At 43.2% G+C, this 16,488-nt stretch overlaps 1 protein-coding gene across 1 annotated transcript in view; it reads right to left on the bottom strand.

Annotated features, from left to right (window-relative positions):
• Positions 1 to 16,488, bottom strand: part of sgsm1a (small G protein signaling modulator 1a) — a 138,591-nt gene that overhangs the window by 1,896 nt on the left and 120,207 nt on the right. Inside the window, exons 20-24 of the mRNA XM_060844131.1 lie at positions 9,734 to 10,870; positions 9,438 to 9,562; positions 8,815 to 8,897; positions 4,182 to 4,291; positions 1,170 to 1,266 (exon numbers count right to left, since the gene is read on the bottom strand). Of these exons, the coding sequence (XP_060700114.1) occupies positions 1,170 to 1,266; positions 4,182 to 4,291; positions 8,815 to 8,897; positions 9,438 to 9,562; positions 9,734 to 10,870 (1,552 nt within the window). The remainder of the gene's footprint in view (positions 1 to 1,169; positions 1,267 to 4,181; positions 4,292 to 8,814; positions 8,898 to 9,437; positions 9,563 to 9,733; positions 10,871 to 16,488) is intronic.

Here is a 16,488-nt window from a genome sequence, read left to right as displayed (position 1 = left end):
CTTTCCAGCCCAGAGATAAAGGCATGACTACTGTATGGTTAACACTAATAGTTTAAAACTACATTGTACTGCACTGGACATATCCTCAATGAGTGGAATTTTAGCAGGAGGTTTGTCTGACCCTCATATTGTCTTGTGGGGGTTTGATTCAGGTTTGAGCAGAAGGGGTAATGATGGGGTGGTTGCCAGAGCACAGTGAAAGACACGACAGTTCAGTGCTTAGCTTGGGTGAAATCTTCCTGGTTCAGCAGAAGTGCATTTGAAGGCAAGATCTCGTGCCAGAGATGGGTCCTCAGTCGCAATAGCCTGGTGTTACATTGCTAGCCATTCATTTACTGAAGCAAAAAGCAGAAGGGGGTAAAAACCAATCAATAAACATATGCTCCATTAGTCACTGTCCATTATCTCTGGAGCATGTCCCGGTTTATTCTTAAAGGGAACATAATTTATAATATGCCACTGGTCAATGTGAAGAATAAGATGCCCATTTGCCGAAGGCTGGGTCATTGCTTTGACCACCCCTGTGACAGATAGCCCCATTGCTCGAGATAGCTTGCCAGCAGTTGGGCCCTGTACTCACTAACCTACAATGGCACCCAGTTAAATTACACCTCAATTTTTATATACTTCCATGGCCTTGCCTCATTCCATCTCTGTCAGGTTGACCAGCCCCACAAACACCACTGTTCCCCCGTGTTCTCTGGGCTCCTCCAGTTCTGGCCTCCGTTCCTGATTTTGTTCACACCACCATTTTTGGCAGGGTCTTCACTGCTTCAGCTCTATCTTTATACTTCTTTGTCCCCCTTTAAGATACTCCTTCAAACATCTCTTTGACCAAATGCTCAGTCATCCAATTTAATATTTTCTTTTGTGGCTTGATGCCAAATTTTGCTCCTTTGAAGCACTTTAGGATGTTTTACTACATAAAAGGGGCTATTGAAACAGAAGTTGTTTTCGTAGTTAATGCAATGCTGCATGGACAAACAGCTCACTATTCCATTGCCACATTGTCTCCTGGTGTTGTCCTAGGAAGCAGCTGTGATACTTGCTGTTCTGAAGCACAGGCAATGCCCACCTTTTCCTCGACAGTGAGTCAAGCTAGAAAGTGTTCCGAAGAGGGATATGGCAGAAAAAAGATGGGAAGACAACAGCCAAGTACAACCACTTACCTCGTTTGAAGTCCAGCAGGAACCAGCGGTAGCAGAAGTAAAAGTGGGTATAGTCCCCATTCTGGTGCATTAACTCAAACAGTTCTGAATCCAAGATCTGGAAACAGGCATGGAAACACACAGCATATTAGCAACTGTTGGCCTTCCTACAAGGAGCAGTTTGTCCTCTTATAGGTGACCGGCCTCACCAACCCCACATGATCTCCACTCCTCCACTCTGCTTCTCACCCCAGGTCTCCAACCTCTCACTCTTCATTGCAAACTTGATGATTTCTCTCTGTTTTCACCAACTTTTTAAAAATTCTTTCTTGGGTGTTGCTGATAAGACCATCACTTGTTTCCCATCCCTACGTGCCTTTCAGGCCTTAACAGGCTATTTCAGAGGGCAGTTAAGCATCTGCGTCTGGAGACACAGGTCAACCAAACTAAATAATGCTTCTTAGAGTGGGCTTATGCTCGAAACGTCGAATTCTCTATTCCTGAGATGCTGCCTGGCCTGCTGTGCTTTGACCAGCAACACATTTTCAGCTGTAAATAATGCTTCTTGTCTGACAAGACACTAATAAACCAGATTTTGAAAAAATGGTAATCGACAATAGTTCACTAACTTTCAATTCCAGAGTTTGTTAAGTTTAAATTCTACCAGCTTCCTTGTTGAGGTTTGAATTCACATGCCCAGAACATTAACCTGAGTCAGTGGAAAATGAAAATCCAGCAGCATTACCATCAACCCCATTCTTCCTAATCTCCAACCATACTAAAGTTCTTTCTACATGAAAGTCATTTCATTCAAATAAAAACCCAGATCTCAGTTTCTCAAATTCATTCTTTGCTAGCAACTTAGTTTCTCTTTCCTGTCCAACCCAACCTCTCTGCCATATAATTATTCCTACTTGAATTCTCTTTCTTTCAGTTTAATGCATGTTACAATATGTGCCCAAATACTTGACATGATTCAAAGATGTGCCTGGGGTTAACAATTACTTATAACTGGTATCCAAATATCTGGAGTTAAAAGCTATCCTAATAGCCAACATAAAACTGCTGTCTTTTATTGTATTCTGGATTAGTGGTGCTGGAAGAGCACAGCAGTTCAGGCAGCATCCAAAGTGCAGCGAAATCGACGTTTCAGGCAAAAGCCCTTTATCAGGAATAAAGGCAGTGAGCCTGAAGCGTGGAGAGATAAGCGTGTCTTTTATTGTAACCCACTTGGCTTACTAATGTCCTTCAGGGAAGGAATGCTGTCTTCCTTACCCAATCTCATCTACATGTGATTCCAGACCTACGGCAATGTGGCTGACTGTTAACTGCTTTCTGGGCAATTAGGGGTGGACAATGAATACTGGTCTAACCAGTGTTGCCCACCTTTTGAAAGTAAGAAAACACTGTGTCCTCCAATGAATGTGTTCAGGCTATTCCTGCTCAAAAGCAATAAGCATGGAATTGGCCTACCAGCAGTTAAAATGCCATTTGCTTTTTTGCAGCTGAAGCACGGCAGCTTTCAGACCCTGGATATATGATTGCACACTCAGGTAATAACTTAAATAGCCTTTAATTGTAAGATTCAGAGGTTTTGCATCAGCTGTATGGCATTCATCTGTCTGTTTGGTGAATAAGCTACAAAAGGACACTTACCACATTTTAGATGTCTAAGTACAAGTAGAGTTATCACCTTATTCACCTCATCAATGTTTAACTTTTCCCTTACCTTTGGAAAAGAGTCAAATCTAAAGTGAGGCTTTTTCTCCCTTTCCAGCATCCAGAGACAGATAAGAACAGAAAGAAAATCTCTGCCTGAAATCATTTCCCATTTTGCTACCAACAGCTACCAACTAAGCTAACAGCTTAGTCCTGGATTGTACTTTTCAGGGTAACGAGACTCATTCCAATGCTGGTGAAATAGATGCAGGGAGTTTGCTCGAGTTGAAAAAGACTGAGCATCCCTTCAGCCTTCTCAGCATGCTCCTGAAAGGCCACATTCATATCCAGTTTGAATGTCATCCACTGAAGCTCCCAGATACTAACACAAATGGCTACTAGGATATTTATATCCAATCAATGGCTGAACATGCCCTCTTTATTCACATAAAATGACAACACTATATCTTGAGGCATATATCCCTTAATTGAGTAGAAAGTAGTTACTCCCAAATACGTGCTCCATTGTTCTGCCACAGATGGAATACTGTGTGCAGTTCTGGTTGCCACACCATTGGAAGGATATGAGTGGAATGGAGAGGTGCAGAGGAGAAGACTCAGTTATGAAGAGAGACTGGATAAATGGGCTTGTTTTACGTGGAGGAGAGGATGCTGAGGGAGGTCTGATTGAGGCTTACAAAATTATCGAGTAAAAAGTGAGGTCTCTGGAGATCAGAGCTGAAAATGTGTTGCTGGTTAAAGCACAGCAGGTCAGGCAGCATCCAAGGAACAGGAAATTCGACGTTTCGGGAATGCCTGATGAAGGGCTCTGGCCCAAAACGTTGAATTTCCTGTTCCTTGGATGCTGCCTGACCTGCTGTGCTTTAACCAGCAACACATTTTCAGCTTACAAAATTATGAAAGGCACAAACAGAATAGATGCTTTTCCACATGGAAGAATGTCTGAGACCAGGGCATAAATTTAAATGAGGAGAAAGTAGTTTAGAGGTGATCTGAGAAAACATTTTTTCACCCAGAAGGTGGTGGAAATGTGAAACCCACCGTCTAAAAGGGTGGAGGAGGTAGGAACTATGGAAACAGTTAAGGAACATCTGGACTGACACTAAATTGGTCAGTGATGGACGGAGTGCGAATCAAAGGATTTGGTATAGTTCAGTGAATATTGATGAACATAGACACTGTGGGCTGAATGGCCAGTTTCTGTGCTGCATGACTCTACAATATGGAGACTGCAGCTAAATATTGCATTGTACTCAGAGTATGGTCAATCTAAGGATCGATACATGTTTAACAGAATTTTTCAGCCTCATGTCACTGGTGTGGATGTACTAAAGTGAGAGAGAGTGAAGTTACCTGGATAAGAGAACGCATGTTGGCAAAGTGAGTGTCCATAGCTCCTCCATGCGGAAAGTTCTGGTTCATCCTCTTCATCAGCTGAGTGAAGCAGCTGAACGCAATGGCCTCTGCACAAGGGCAACAGAGCAATATGGTCATGATGGGAAAGAGCAGAATAAAGACATTTCAAAGCACTTATTCCTCACTTTCAATCTTAACACTGAACTCTGCTTGTGCAGGTTAGAAGCAAAGCCAAGTCACTTTATATTCTAAGAGTTTTGTATTTCAACAACTAGATTATTCCTAAATGACAGAGATCCACAAAACTATTGAGTGAAACTTATATACAACATGATTTGGAGATGCTGGTGTTGATACACAACAGTGCTTCTTTAAATTGCCATCACAAAGCAACCTCTCTCTTATCATCTCCACCCTACACCTCCAACTCATTCCCTCTTCTTATGCCATCCCCATCTCATCCCTACTAAGCTGTCCCTTCACAGGCCATTCCTCATTCCCATATAGCGCCCCATAATATCCCACCTACCCATGCTGTGTCCCTGTAATGCTGTTCACCCCATCCCTTGCATGCCAACCCTCTCCCTACCTCCCGTCTTTCCTCCCAAGTCCATCCCCCAACACCTTCACATGTCATCCAATCCTTATAGGCTGTACTCCCCAGTCTTCCATTCTGCCCCCTACGTTCCACCTCCTTAAGTCTCACCACTCCCACTATGCCATTCCCTAATATTTGGGTACTTTTATTACTGTCATATTAACACTTGTATATCAGTTTACAAACTTAAATACCAAACTAATCAGCCCAACCCTCAAACTTAAGACCATAAGACATAGGAGTGGAAGTAAGGCCATTCGGCCCATCGAGTTCACTCTGCCATTCAATCATTACTGATGGGCATTTCAGCGCTACTTACCCGTAGTCTCCCCATAGCCCTTAATTCCTTGCGAGATCAAGAATTTATCAATCTCTGCCTTGAAGACATTTAACGTCCCGGCCTCCACTGCGCTCTGTAACAATGAATTCCTCAGGCCCACCACTCTCTGGCTGAAGAACTTTCTCCTCATTTCCGTTCTAAATTCTAAGGCTGTGCCCACGGGTCTTAGTATCCCGCCTAACGGAAACAAAGTCCCAGTGTCCACTCTTTCTAAGCTGTGCATTATCTTGTAAGTTTCTATTAGATCTCCCCTCAATCTTCTAAACCCTAATTAAATACAATCCCAGGATTGTTAGCTGTTCACTGTATGTTAGGCCTACTATTCCAGGGATCATCCGTGTGAAACTCCACTGGACACGCTCCAGTACCAGTATGTCCTTTCTGAGGTATGGGGTCCAGAATTGGCCACAGTGTTCTAAACGGGGCCTAACTAGAGCTTTGTAAAGTCTCAATAGCACATCGCTGCTTTTACATTCCAACCCTCTTGAGATAAACGACAACATTACATTTGCTTTCTTAACCATGGCCTCAACCTGCAAATCAACATTCAGAGAATCCTGGACAAGCACTGCCAGATCCCTTTATATTTTGGCTTTATGAATTTCCTCACTATTAAGAAAATAGTCCACGCCTTCTGTCAGACTGTAAACCCTCAATCCATGCCAATGGCTCACCTTGAACACCATGGGCCCTCACCTAACTCAGCAACCTCCCAAACGTACCTGTACTAGAAGCAGATAGTTCAGTTTGGGTGAATTCAGAACAAGGAGTTAAGTCATTCAGGAATGATGTCACAATAGATGTCTCCTTATAAAGGGTCGAGTGGGGGGACGACCCTTTAAAACTGAGATGACGAGCAATTTCTTTAACCAGTGGACAGAATTTACTGCTGCAGAGGGCTATGGAGATCAAGTCATTGAATGTATTTATGACAGAGCAGGATAAGGTAGAGGACATCTGAGACTCTATCCCACATGAAAAAACAGGCCAGGCTCCAATCCATTGGGGTTTAGAAGAGTAAGAAGCAACTTGCTTGAAAGAGCGAAATCTTGACAGGTGCACATGGAAAGAAAGGGTGCTTCCTATTGCGGCAGAATCTACAGCTAGGTTTCAAAATAAGGGGTCACGCATTTAAAAGAGTCTTTGCTTCCACCACCTGGTCAAGGAAGTGAGTTCCAGAGTCTGAATATATTTAAGATGTGGAGGTGCCAATGTTGGACAAGGTCAGAAGTCACACCTGACAAAGGAGTGGTGCCCGAAAGCCTGTTGGACTATAAACTGGTATCGTGTGACCTCTGTTCTTGAATATTTTTAAGACAGTGGTGGATAGATTCTTGATAAGCTGGGGGTGAAAGGTTATCGGAGGTGGAATAAGATAATAAGACATAAGAGCAGAATAAGCCTATTTGTCCCATTGAGTCCGCTCTGCTATTGTGAGAAAGTGAGGACTGCAGATGCTGGAGGTCAGAGCTGAAAATGTGTTGCTGGAAAAGCACAGCAGGTCAGGCAGCATCCAAGGAGCAGGAGAATCGATGTTTCGGGCATGAGTTTCCTGAAGAAGGGCTCATACCCGAAACATCGATTCTCCTGCTCCTTGGATGCTGCTTGACCTGCTGCACTTTTCCAGCAACACATTTTCAGCTCTGCTCTGCTATTCTCAACACCATTCTCCTGCCTTTTCCCTGTAAACCTTGATCCCCTTTCTAATCCAGAATCTATCCAGCAATGTCATAAATATATTCAATGACTTGGCCTCCACAGCCCTCTTCAGCATTGAGAACCACAGATTTTCCAATCATAATTCCTTCTCATCTCAGTTTTAAAAGGGTCATCCCTTCACTCTAACGATATGTACTCTTACTAGTGGAAACATCCTCTCCGTGTTCACTCTATCTGGGCATCCCAATGTTCTGCATGTTTCAATCAGATCTCCCCTCAACCTTCTAAACTTCATCAAGTGCAGACCCAGAGTCGTTAACCACTTCTCATATGACAAGTCCTTCAACCCCCGAATCATTGTTGTAAATCTTCTCTGGACCATGTCCAATACCAGCACATCCTTGCTTAAATACAGGGCCCAAAACTGCTCACAATACTCCAAATGCAGACTGACCACAGCCTTTTACAGCTTAAGTAATACATCATTTCTGCTCTTGTATTCTGGTCTTCTTGGAATGAATACTAAAATTGCATTTTCTTTCCTAACCGCTGAAAGAATCTGTATGTTACGAGAATCCTATACTAGGACTCGCAAGTCCCTTTGTGCTTCAGATTTCCAAAGCCTTTCCTGTTTAGAAAACAGTCTATGCCTCTACAGGCAGCACAGTGGCTCAGTAGTTAGCACTCTGCCTTACAGCACCAGGGACCCGGGTTCAATTTCACCCTTGGGTGACTATCTGTGAAGTTAGCATATCTTCCCTGTATCTGCGTGGTTTCCTCTGGGTGCTCTGGTTTCCTCCCACAGATGTGCAGGTTAGGTGGATTGATCATGCTAAATTACCCATAGCTTCCAGGTATGTGCAGGCTAGATGGATTAGCCATAATGCAGGGTTATAGGGATAGGGTAGCGTGTGGACCTGGGTGGGATGCTCTTCAGACGGCCTGTGTGGACTCAATGGGCTGAATGACTTGCTTCCACACTGTAGGGATTCTATTCTTCCTAACAAAGTGCATAACCTCACAGTTTCCCACAGTAGATTCCATCTGCTATTTGTTTGCCTATTCTCTTAGCCTGTCCAAGTCTTAGCAGCCTTCCCACTCCCTCAAAACTACCTGTTCCTCCATCTATCTTTGTGCCATCTGCAAGTTTAGCAGTAAAGCCCTCAGTTCCTTTTCCGAATCATTAATGTATAATGTGAATAGTTGTGGTCCCAACATGGACCCCCACGAAACTCCACGAGTCACCATCTGGAAAAAGACCCTTTTATCTCTGTTCTCTGCCTTCTGCCACTCAGCCAATGCCCTATCCATGCCAGCACTTTTCCCCTAAACCAAGGGTTCTTATCTTAGTTAGCATACTCCTGTGCAGCACCTTGTCAAAGGCCTTCAGGAAATCCAAATAAATCACATCCTCTGGCCAATGTAATCAGGTCAGCCATTAACTGTAGGTGCAGCCTCAACAGGCCACGTGGCCTACTCTTTTCCTAATTAGTATGCTCACATATAATATTGTGGGTAAAATCTAATGGCGCAGTGGTAGTGTCCCTACTTCTGAGGCAGAAAGCCCACGTTCAAGTCCTACCTGCTCCAGAGGTGTGTAATAACATCTCCAAACAGGTTGGCTAGAAAATATTTTTTAAAAAGCTGTCAAAGGGTATGTGGGAAACAATTTAAATTTTACAAACTGAGATAGGAAAAGTTTCTTATTAAAGAGTTTACAGGGGAAAGAAAAGCAAAGGTAAGCAAATGGAACTTGGATATAAATCCATCTTGATCAACTGAATGGCAGAAACAAGCTCAAGGGATTGGACGGTCTCCTACCATTGCTATGGTCTGAAGAGCAAAGCTGCCAGCAGATGTAAATGGTACATGTAACAGCCGAAGAGACATCAAAATCCTGATCAAATTACTTTACAAATCCAATTTAGATTTATTACTGACAATCGATATTGAATTTCTTTTTGAAAAGATGTCATTTATCTTAGCCATTCACCCATCAGTAAAGTTAATTAAATCATAGATAAAGAACTTGCCATCATCCAGGACAACCAGCAGGGGAGCCAGCAGGTCGCACATTCCCTGAACGTATCCTATCTCTAAATGCTGCCAAATATAACTGTAAAAGGAGACAATTGTTAAAATAAACATTGATGTGAACTGCAATCATTTCCTTTTGTTTGCCATCTGTCTAACTGGACTGTGTTCAGTCCCTTTGTGAATTTTACAGGTTTTGTTCCTTATTCCTCCAATATTTACATAAAACAATCTGTCTCTTAAGACTGGATATAATTCTGAACCTCCCCCCTACTGCCTGTCAATCTATCTTGAACTTTGGAGGAATCTGAGACTGTCAATTGAGAGTCATGGTCAAGTGCAAGAACCACACCAACCACAAACAGAGCAGCAAGTGGCACAGAACAGGGATCAAAGAGCCCAAGTCTTATTGATTTGAACTCCTGAACGGAGTTGATCTCAAGTTCCAGAGGATTATGTGGTTCGCCAAAAAACACAACAAGAAAGGAGCTGGTAAGACTGAAAGAATAAAGTAGCAATCGCTGCTTAAAAATAATCCACCAGGGTGGCATTGTAGTCTCAGCCTTCCTCATGGCACTGAATCAAAAGCTTATTTTTAAAAATCACAACAGACAAGATCTACCTGCACATGACATTACGTAGTTTCTCCAGGTTAGTGGGGGTGAAGTACCAATAGTTACGGTCACAGCGTTGAACGTCTTTTTCTATCCTGTGCAGGTTCACGGTGTACATGTCTAGTAATTCTTGCTAAAAGATTAAAAGAGGAACACATTATGTTTGTTCTTGTTTGTAAAACCACAAACAAAAAAGGTCAGCTGCCGAATTTTTGGGATTGTATATAAGGAAAATTATGATAGAGTTCTTGCTGGTTCTCCCATAGCAACAAAAGTGTGGTGTTCATTGATGAAGAGTACTCACAGCGTATATCACTCCAGTAGAGGAGGCTGGTGAAGATGCATGGACATTGTTTTCAGTTGTTGCTAACTGCTGACTAAAGCCTTCCATTTCCTGTTCCTCAGGGAGAGCTTGTTGTCTCACCAGCTCCTGTTGAGTCATATTCTCTTCAGTTTGAAACAAAGGAACATGAGCTTTTGAGGCATCACCGTCAGGATCTGATCCATCCACCACAGCGGCTATTTCTTCTGACTTTCTGGGAAGAGGAATCAATTCAGATTCATTTGCCAAAGAAACCACTTCCTCAGATCCTTCTGCTACCAGAATCACTTCCTCAGATCCATCCGCCACAGGAGCTACTTCCTCAGATCCTTCCATCACAGGATCTACTTTCTCAGATCTATCTGCAACAGGAACTACTTTCTTAGATCCATCTGTCACAGGAATGACTTCCTCAGATCCATCCACCACAGGAATGACTTTTTCAGATCCATCTGTCACAGGAACTATTTTCTCAGATCCATCCGTCACAGGAACTACTTTCTCAGATCCATCCGTCACAGGAATTACTTTCTCAGATCCATCCGTCACAGGAACTACTTTCTCAGATCCATCCGTCACAGGAACTACTTTCTCAGATCCATCCGTCACAGGAATTACTTTCTCAGATCCATCCGTCACAGGAACTATTTTCTCAGAGCCATCTGTAACATGAGCCAATTTGTCTGATCCCTCTGTGACAGAAATTGCACCTTCTGATTGTACGTTCACTGGAACCACCTGTTCGGGTCCATCTGCTATGAGAAGTGTTTCTTTGGATCTTTCATCTGGAGGGAGTACTTCCAGTAGCCCTTCCAGGGAGGGTACCTTGTCCTGCAGCTCCTGTTGTGGAGGAAATTCTTCCTCTGCTTTGTATACCCCACCACCCCACCTTTGTGCCATGGTGTGCTGGCTGCACTGTATCACCTCTTCTGTGCTGAAGCTGTGTTCAGAGTAGCCAGATGCCGTGGAGAAATTGCGAGAGGACGGGTGTCCAGAGTCTGGTGAACAAGTGCCATTTGGCACAGTGCCATTGGGAATGGGTGCAGCCTGTTTATCACTGTCTGTGCCCACTTCTTTCTCCAGTTGTTCACCCTCAGCCTCTTCCACAGATTCAAACACCTGAGAGCAAAACAAAAACCAATAAAGGTTACACTGTAAGTGGTAGCGTTCCAGTAGTTAGAACTCACACCAAATAGGCAGCAACATCAACCTTCAAAGTTGTGTCCATCTGAAAGCCAGCTCAATCTCAGTCTTCAGTCTAGTTTAAAATTGTGAAGCATTTTCCTACAATTGAGTTAAAAAAAAAACACATTCCCTTGTGTTTTACCTGGGTTTGGGAGTGGTTTTCAACTCTCAATCTTGTGCACAACATCTCTACAAAGTTGGTGACTCTCATGTGGCTTGATTTCTACTGACTGTTCTTTTTCAGTTCTTCCCTATTTCTAGTTTGTTTTCTGACATTTAAATTCTAATTGTTGGAATACATTTCCCTGGTTGTATTTTGTACTGGGTAAGGAAGATGAATGGAAAGGGGATAAAAGGTTGTGACATTATTTTTAAAAGATGACTTTTTTTTTGTTTTCACTTGCTGCAATTGTCTGCTATCCAGCCTCGGATGACCGGCTGTCTGGAGTTTGCACATTCCCCCCCGTGTCTGCATGGGTTTCCTCCCACAGTCCAAAGATGTGCAGGTTAGCGAACTGGCCATGCTAAATTGCCCATAGTGTTCAGGGATGTGTGGATTAGGTGCATTAGTTAGGAGAAATGGGTCTCCGTGGGATTCTCTTCAGAGAATCGGTATGGACCTTTTGGGTCAAATGGCCTGTTTCCACATTGTAAGAATTCTACAATGAGTCTATGATATTCCTGGCAGCTTTCCTGTAGCTCACTTCAGGGGCCTGAGATGGTCTGGGTTGATCTTTTAACGTTACAACGCCAGGAGAGACCTCGGCCAATGTAAAGAAATAATTTGCACTTATCTGACACCTACTATGACCTTGACACCCCAATGTGCTCTATTGCCATTGAAGTACTTTTGAGATATGGTTACTGTTGTAATATAGGGGAAATGTGCAGCCAGTTTGTGCACAGCAAGCTTCCACAAACAGGCAATGGGATAAGTGGCCAGTCGGTTTTAGATAGTATTTAAGGCAGAAACGTTGACAAGGACACAATGGATAACTCCACAGTTCTTATTTCAATAGTGTAATGAGATCTTTTAAGTGTAAAGTTCCCAGAGCCTGTAGAGATGTATGCCAGGCTGCTATGGGAGGCAAGGGAGGAGATTGTTGGGGCTCTGATGGAGATATTTAATATAGTCTGTAGTGATATGACATAATCGGTTCTCATGCGATCTCATGTTACAGGAAAAATCGCGCAATAGCTACGTCATTTAAACTAATGGGGCCAGAATCATGGTATAGCCAATACAGGTAAGGAAAGTTCACGTTCTGCAAATAATGGTCTAAATTCTTTAATCACGTTAAAGCCAGTTCGCATTGAATAAGCGTACATTGTAACAGAGCCAACTGTACCTTGCTGGCCATAAGTGAACAGCCAGATGACTGAAGGATAGCTAATGCAGTTCCTTTCAAGAACAGCAGCAGGCACAGGCCAGGTAATTACAGACTGACATCAGTGGCAATTATTCGAAATAATTCTGAGGGACAGCATGAATCCACACTTGGGAAGGCAGGAACTGAACTGGATAGTCAGCATGGATTTGTTAGAGGGAGATCCTGCATAACTTAGTTGAGTTATTTAAAAAGGTGACTAAATGTATTGATGAGGGCAGAGCAGTTGATGATTCAGCAAGGACTTTAATAAGGCCTTTGACAAGGTGCAACATGAAAGACTGAACCAAACGGTGAGAGTCCATGGGATCGAGGCAAGTGAACAAATTGGATCCAAACCTGGCTTGCAAATAGGCAAAGATGGAGGGTTTTCATTGATTAGGAGCCTGTGACCAACAGTGTACCACAGGAATTGGTGCTGGGACACTTGCTGTTCATTATGTACATTAACAATGCAGATGTTAATGTAGAAGGTATAATTAGTAAGCTTGCAGATGAAATGAAAATGAGTAGTGTTGTTGAATGTGAAGAGGATGGTCTCAGAAACAGTCTGATATTGATCAGCTATTAAATTGGATGATGGAATGCAAGATGGAATTTAATCTCAATAAGTATGAAGTGATGCATTTTGGCAAGTCTAATAAGAGAAGGGTATACATAATGAATAGTAGATCCCGAGCAATACTGAGGAACAAGGGGACCTTGGTGCATAAATCATTGAATCCTTACAGTGTGGAAACAGGTCAATTGGCCCAGCCAGTCCACACCAACTCTCTGAAGAGCATCCTATCTAGACCCACCCTACTACAGTAAACCCAGATATCCTTTAAGATGTTAGCACAGGTAGATAGGGGTGAGGAAGAAGGCAAATAGGATGCATGCTTTCATACATCATAGAGCTATACAGCACAGAAACAGACCCTTCGATCCAACTCGTCCATGCCGATTAGATATCCTAAATTAATCTAGTCTCATTTGCCAGCACTTGGCCCATATCCCTCTTAAACACTTCCTATTCATAAAGCCATCCAGATGCCTTTTAAATGCTGTAATTGTACCAGCCTCCACCACTTCCTCTGGCAACTCATTCCATAAACACACCACCCTTTACGTGGAAAAAGCTGCCCGTTAGGTCCCTTTTAAATCTTTCTCCTCTCACCCCAAACCTTTTCCCTTAATTTTGGACTCCCCCAACCCAGGGGGAGTCCTAGTTATCCTATCCACGCCATTCATGATTTTATAAACCTCTATAAGGTCACCCCTCAGCCTGTGGCGCTACAGGGAAAACAGCCCTACTCAGCCTCTCCCTATAGCTAAAACCCTACAACCCTGGCAAACATTTGTAAACCTTTTCTGAGCCTTTTCATGTTTCACAACATCCTGCCTGTAGGAGGGAGAACAGAAATGGACACAATATTCCAAAAGTAGCCTAACCAAACCAATGCCCTGTACAGCCGCAACATGACCTCCCAACTATTATACTCAATGCTTTGACCAATAGACAAAGCATTCTAAATTCTTCACTATCCTATCTACCTGAGACTCCATTTTCAAGGAACTATGCACCTGCACTTCAAGGTCTCTTTGTTCAGCAACACTCCCCATGAAATTACCAAAGTGTAAAGGTCCTGCCCTGATTTGCCTTTCCAAAATGCAGCACCTCACATTTATCTAAATTAACCTCCATCTGCCACCCCTTGTCCATTGGTGCATCTGATCAAGACCCTGTAATATTCTTAGGTAATCTTCTTCACTGTCTACTACACCTCCAATTTTGGTGTTATCTGCACGCTTACTAACTATATTTTCTATGTTTACATCCAAATCATTTAAATAAATGATAAAAAGCAGTGGACCCAGCACTGATCCTTGTGGCACACCACTGGTCAAAGGTCTCAGTCTGAAAAGCAATCACCACCATCCGCTGTCTTCTACCTTTGAGTTCCATATCCAAGTGGCAAGTTCTCGCTGGATTCCAAATGATCTAAACTTGCTAACCAGTCTACCATGAGAAATCTTGTCAAACATCTTACTGAAGTCCATATAGACCATGTCCACACTCTGTCCTCATCAATCCTCTCCATTACTTCTGCAAAATACTCAAATTAGTGAGCCAAGGATTTCCCATGCACAAAACCAAACTGACTATCCTTCATCAATCCTTGCCTATCCAAATACTTGTAGAAAAATTCACAATCAAGAAAGTTTTGTTGCAACTTTATACAGCACTGGCTAGGCCATGGGCAGAATACTGTGCCGTTCTGGTCGCCACACTATCAGAAGGAGATAATTGCACTGGCGAGAGTGCAGAGGAGATTCGTCAGGGGGTTGCCTGGGATTGAAAGTTTCAGTTATAAGGACAGACTGTGTTTGTTTTCCCTGAGCAGAGATTTCTAAGACCAGAGAGCATAGATTTAAGGTGAGAAATAAATGGTTGAGAGGGGATTTGCAAAAATAAAATTTCAGCCAGAGGATGGTAGAAATGTGGAACATGCTGCCTGAGAGGGTGGCAGAGGCAGGTACTCTCACAACATTTAAGAAGCATCTGGACAAATTATTTAAAATGCCAGAGAGTAGTATGCTAAGGACCAAATGCAGCTCGATGAGATTAGTATAGTTTGGTGTTTGTTGTTTGGCAGAATGGGTGAGCTAAAGTAGCTTTTCTATGTATAACTCTATCACACTGTAAACATTTGGGAGTTGTTTACCAGTAAACTCCAATGGCTGGGATCGAACCAGAAAACCTATCTTATTCGATCAACAATTCTGTGAAAAGGTTTGATACCCCATTCAAAAAATCGTAACTCTTTCAGTAATTAGATTAGATTACTTACAGTGTGGAAACAGGCCCTTCGGCCCAACAAGTCCACACCGACCCGCCGAAGCGTAACCCACCCATACCCCTATATTTTTCCCCTTACCTAACACTACGGGCAATTTAGCATGGCCAATTCACCTGACCTGCACATCTTTGGACTGTGGGAGGAAACCGGAGCACCCGGAGGAAACCCACGCAGACACAGGGAGAACGTGCAAACTCCACACAGTCAGTCGCCTGAGTCGGGAATTGAACCCGGATCTCAGGCGCTGTGAGGCAGCAGTGCTAACCACTGTACCACCGTGCCGCCCACACGGTGCTGTTAGCCAAGACTACACACTCAAGACCCTGGAGTGGAACTCGAACCCACAATCTCCGAAGTCAGAGTGCAACCCAAAGAGCCATTGTTGAATCTAAGAATGAACTGGAGCATAAAATGGGACAATCTGATTCTGTTGGATGAGTTGCCAGGGTTACAATGACCCCCTGTATTAACAGGTTATTCAACCAGAGACAGGGGCCATCACAAAGATGCCCAAACCATTCTTAACCACACATGTTCACTTTAGAGAATGAAACACTATGACAGCAAGCAAGAAGCAAACAAAACATGATAGATTCCTTCCTAGACCAAGGATGCCAATTAGTGCCCAAATATTTTTGCTGTGACCGATGAACACAACAAAAACCCACAGTCTTTCCTGATATTGATGTTTAGTTCAGTGTTCTGACCCCAGCACTATGTTCCTTACTTTATAATATTCACTTTTCGTCTCCATGTTATATTCACTGCTTAAAATGATGTGAATGCCAGGTGCAGATGACATCAATAAATTCTGGGTCCAGTTACTATTTGCTTACCCATGAACCTGACTGAGTTTGAGTCTCTAGGATCTCGAAGCCAATCAGCAAACTCAAACCCTTTCCAAGCTTGAGGTGAAACACTGGACATGTCAAAAGACTGGTGAAGGGAAGCTGACTGAGTGACAATTTAGGAGCAGGATGGGAGGCCTTTAGGGAGTAGAGGGAGGTCACCAAACATATAGAATATTCCCGTTGCACAGGCATTAAAACATCTGTGGAGGTCAACATGCTCGGATTGGGTGGAGGAGTCGAGAGGTTCAGAGAGTCATAAGACACAGAAGAGTCTTTTCAGTCCATTGGGTCTGTGCTGAGGACAGGTGATCCATTCAGCATTTTGTGATCGAGCAGCTGAGAGACGATCTACACTAAACCTTTCCACAGGAGCCTGACCTGGTTTGATGGAGGTCAACAGCTTGTTAATCTTTCCCATGGAACTTTATTCCCCCACTCCCCATCCCTGGTCCTTCCATGGAAGGGGTGCC

This window comes from Hemiscyllium ocellatum, chromosome 24, assembly GCF_020745735.1.
Source record: "Hemiscyllium ocellatum isolate sHemOce1 chromosome 24, sHemOce1.pat.X.cur, whole genome shotgun sequence".
NCBI classification, from domain to species: domain Eukaryota; kingdom Metazoa; phylum Chordata; class Chondrichthyes; order Orectolobiformes; family Hemiscylliidae; genus Hemiscyllium; species Hemiscyllium ocellatum.
The sequence above is the reverse complement of the archived record's forward strand: the minus strand, read 5'-3'. Positions and strand labels throughout refer to the sequence as shown.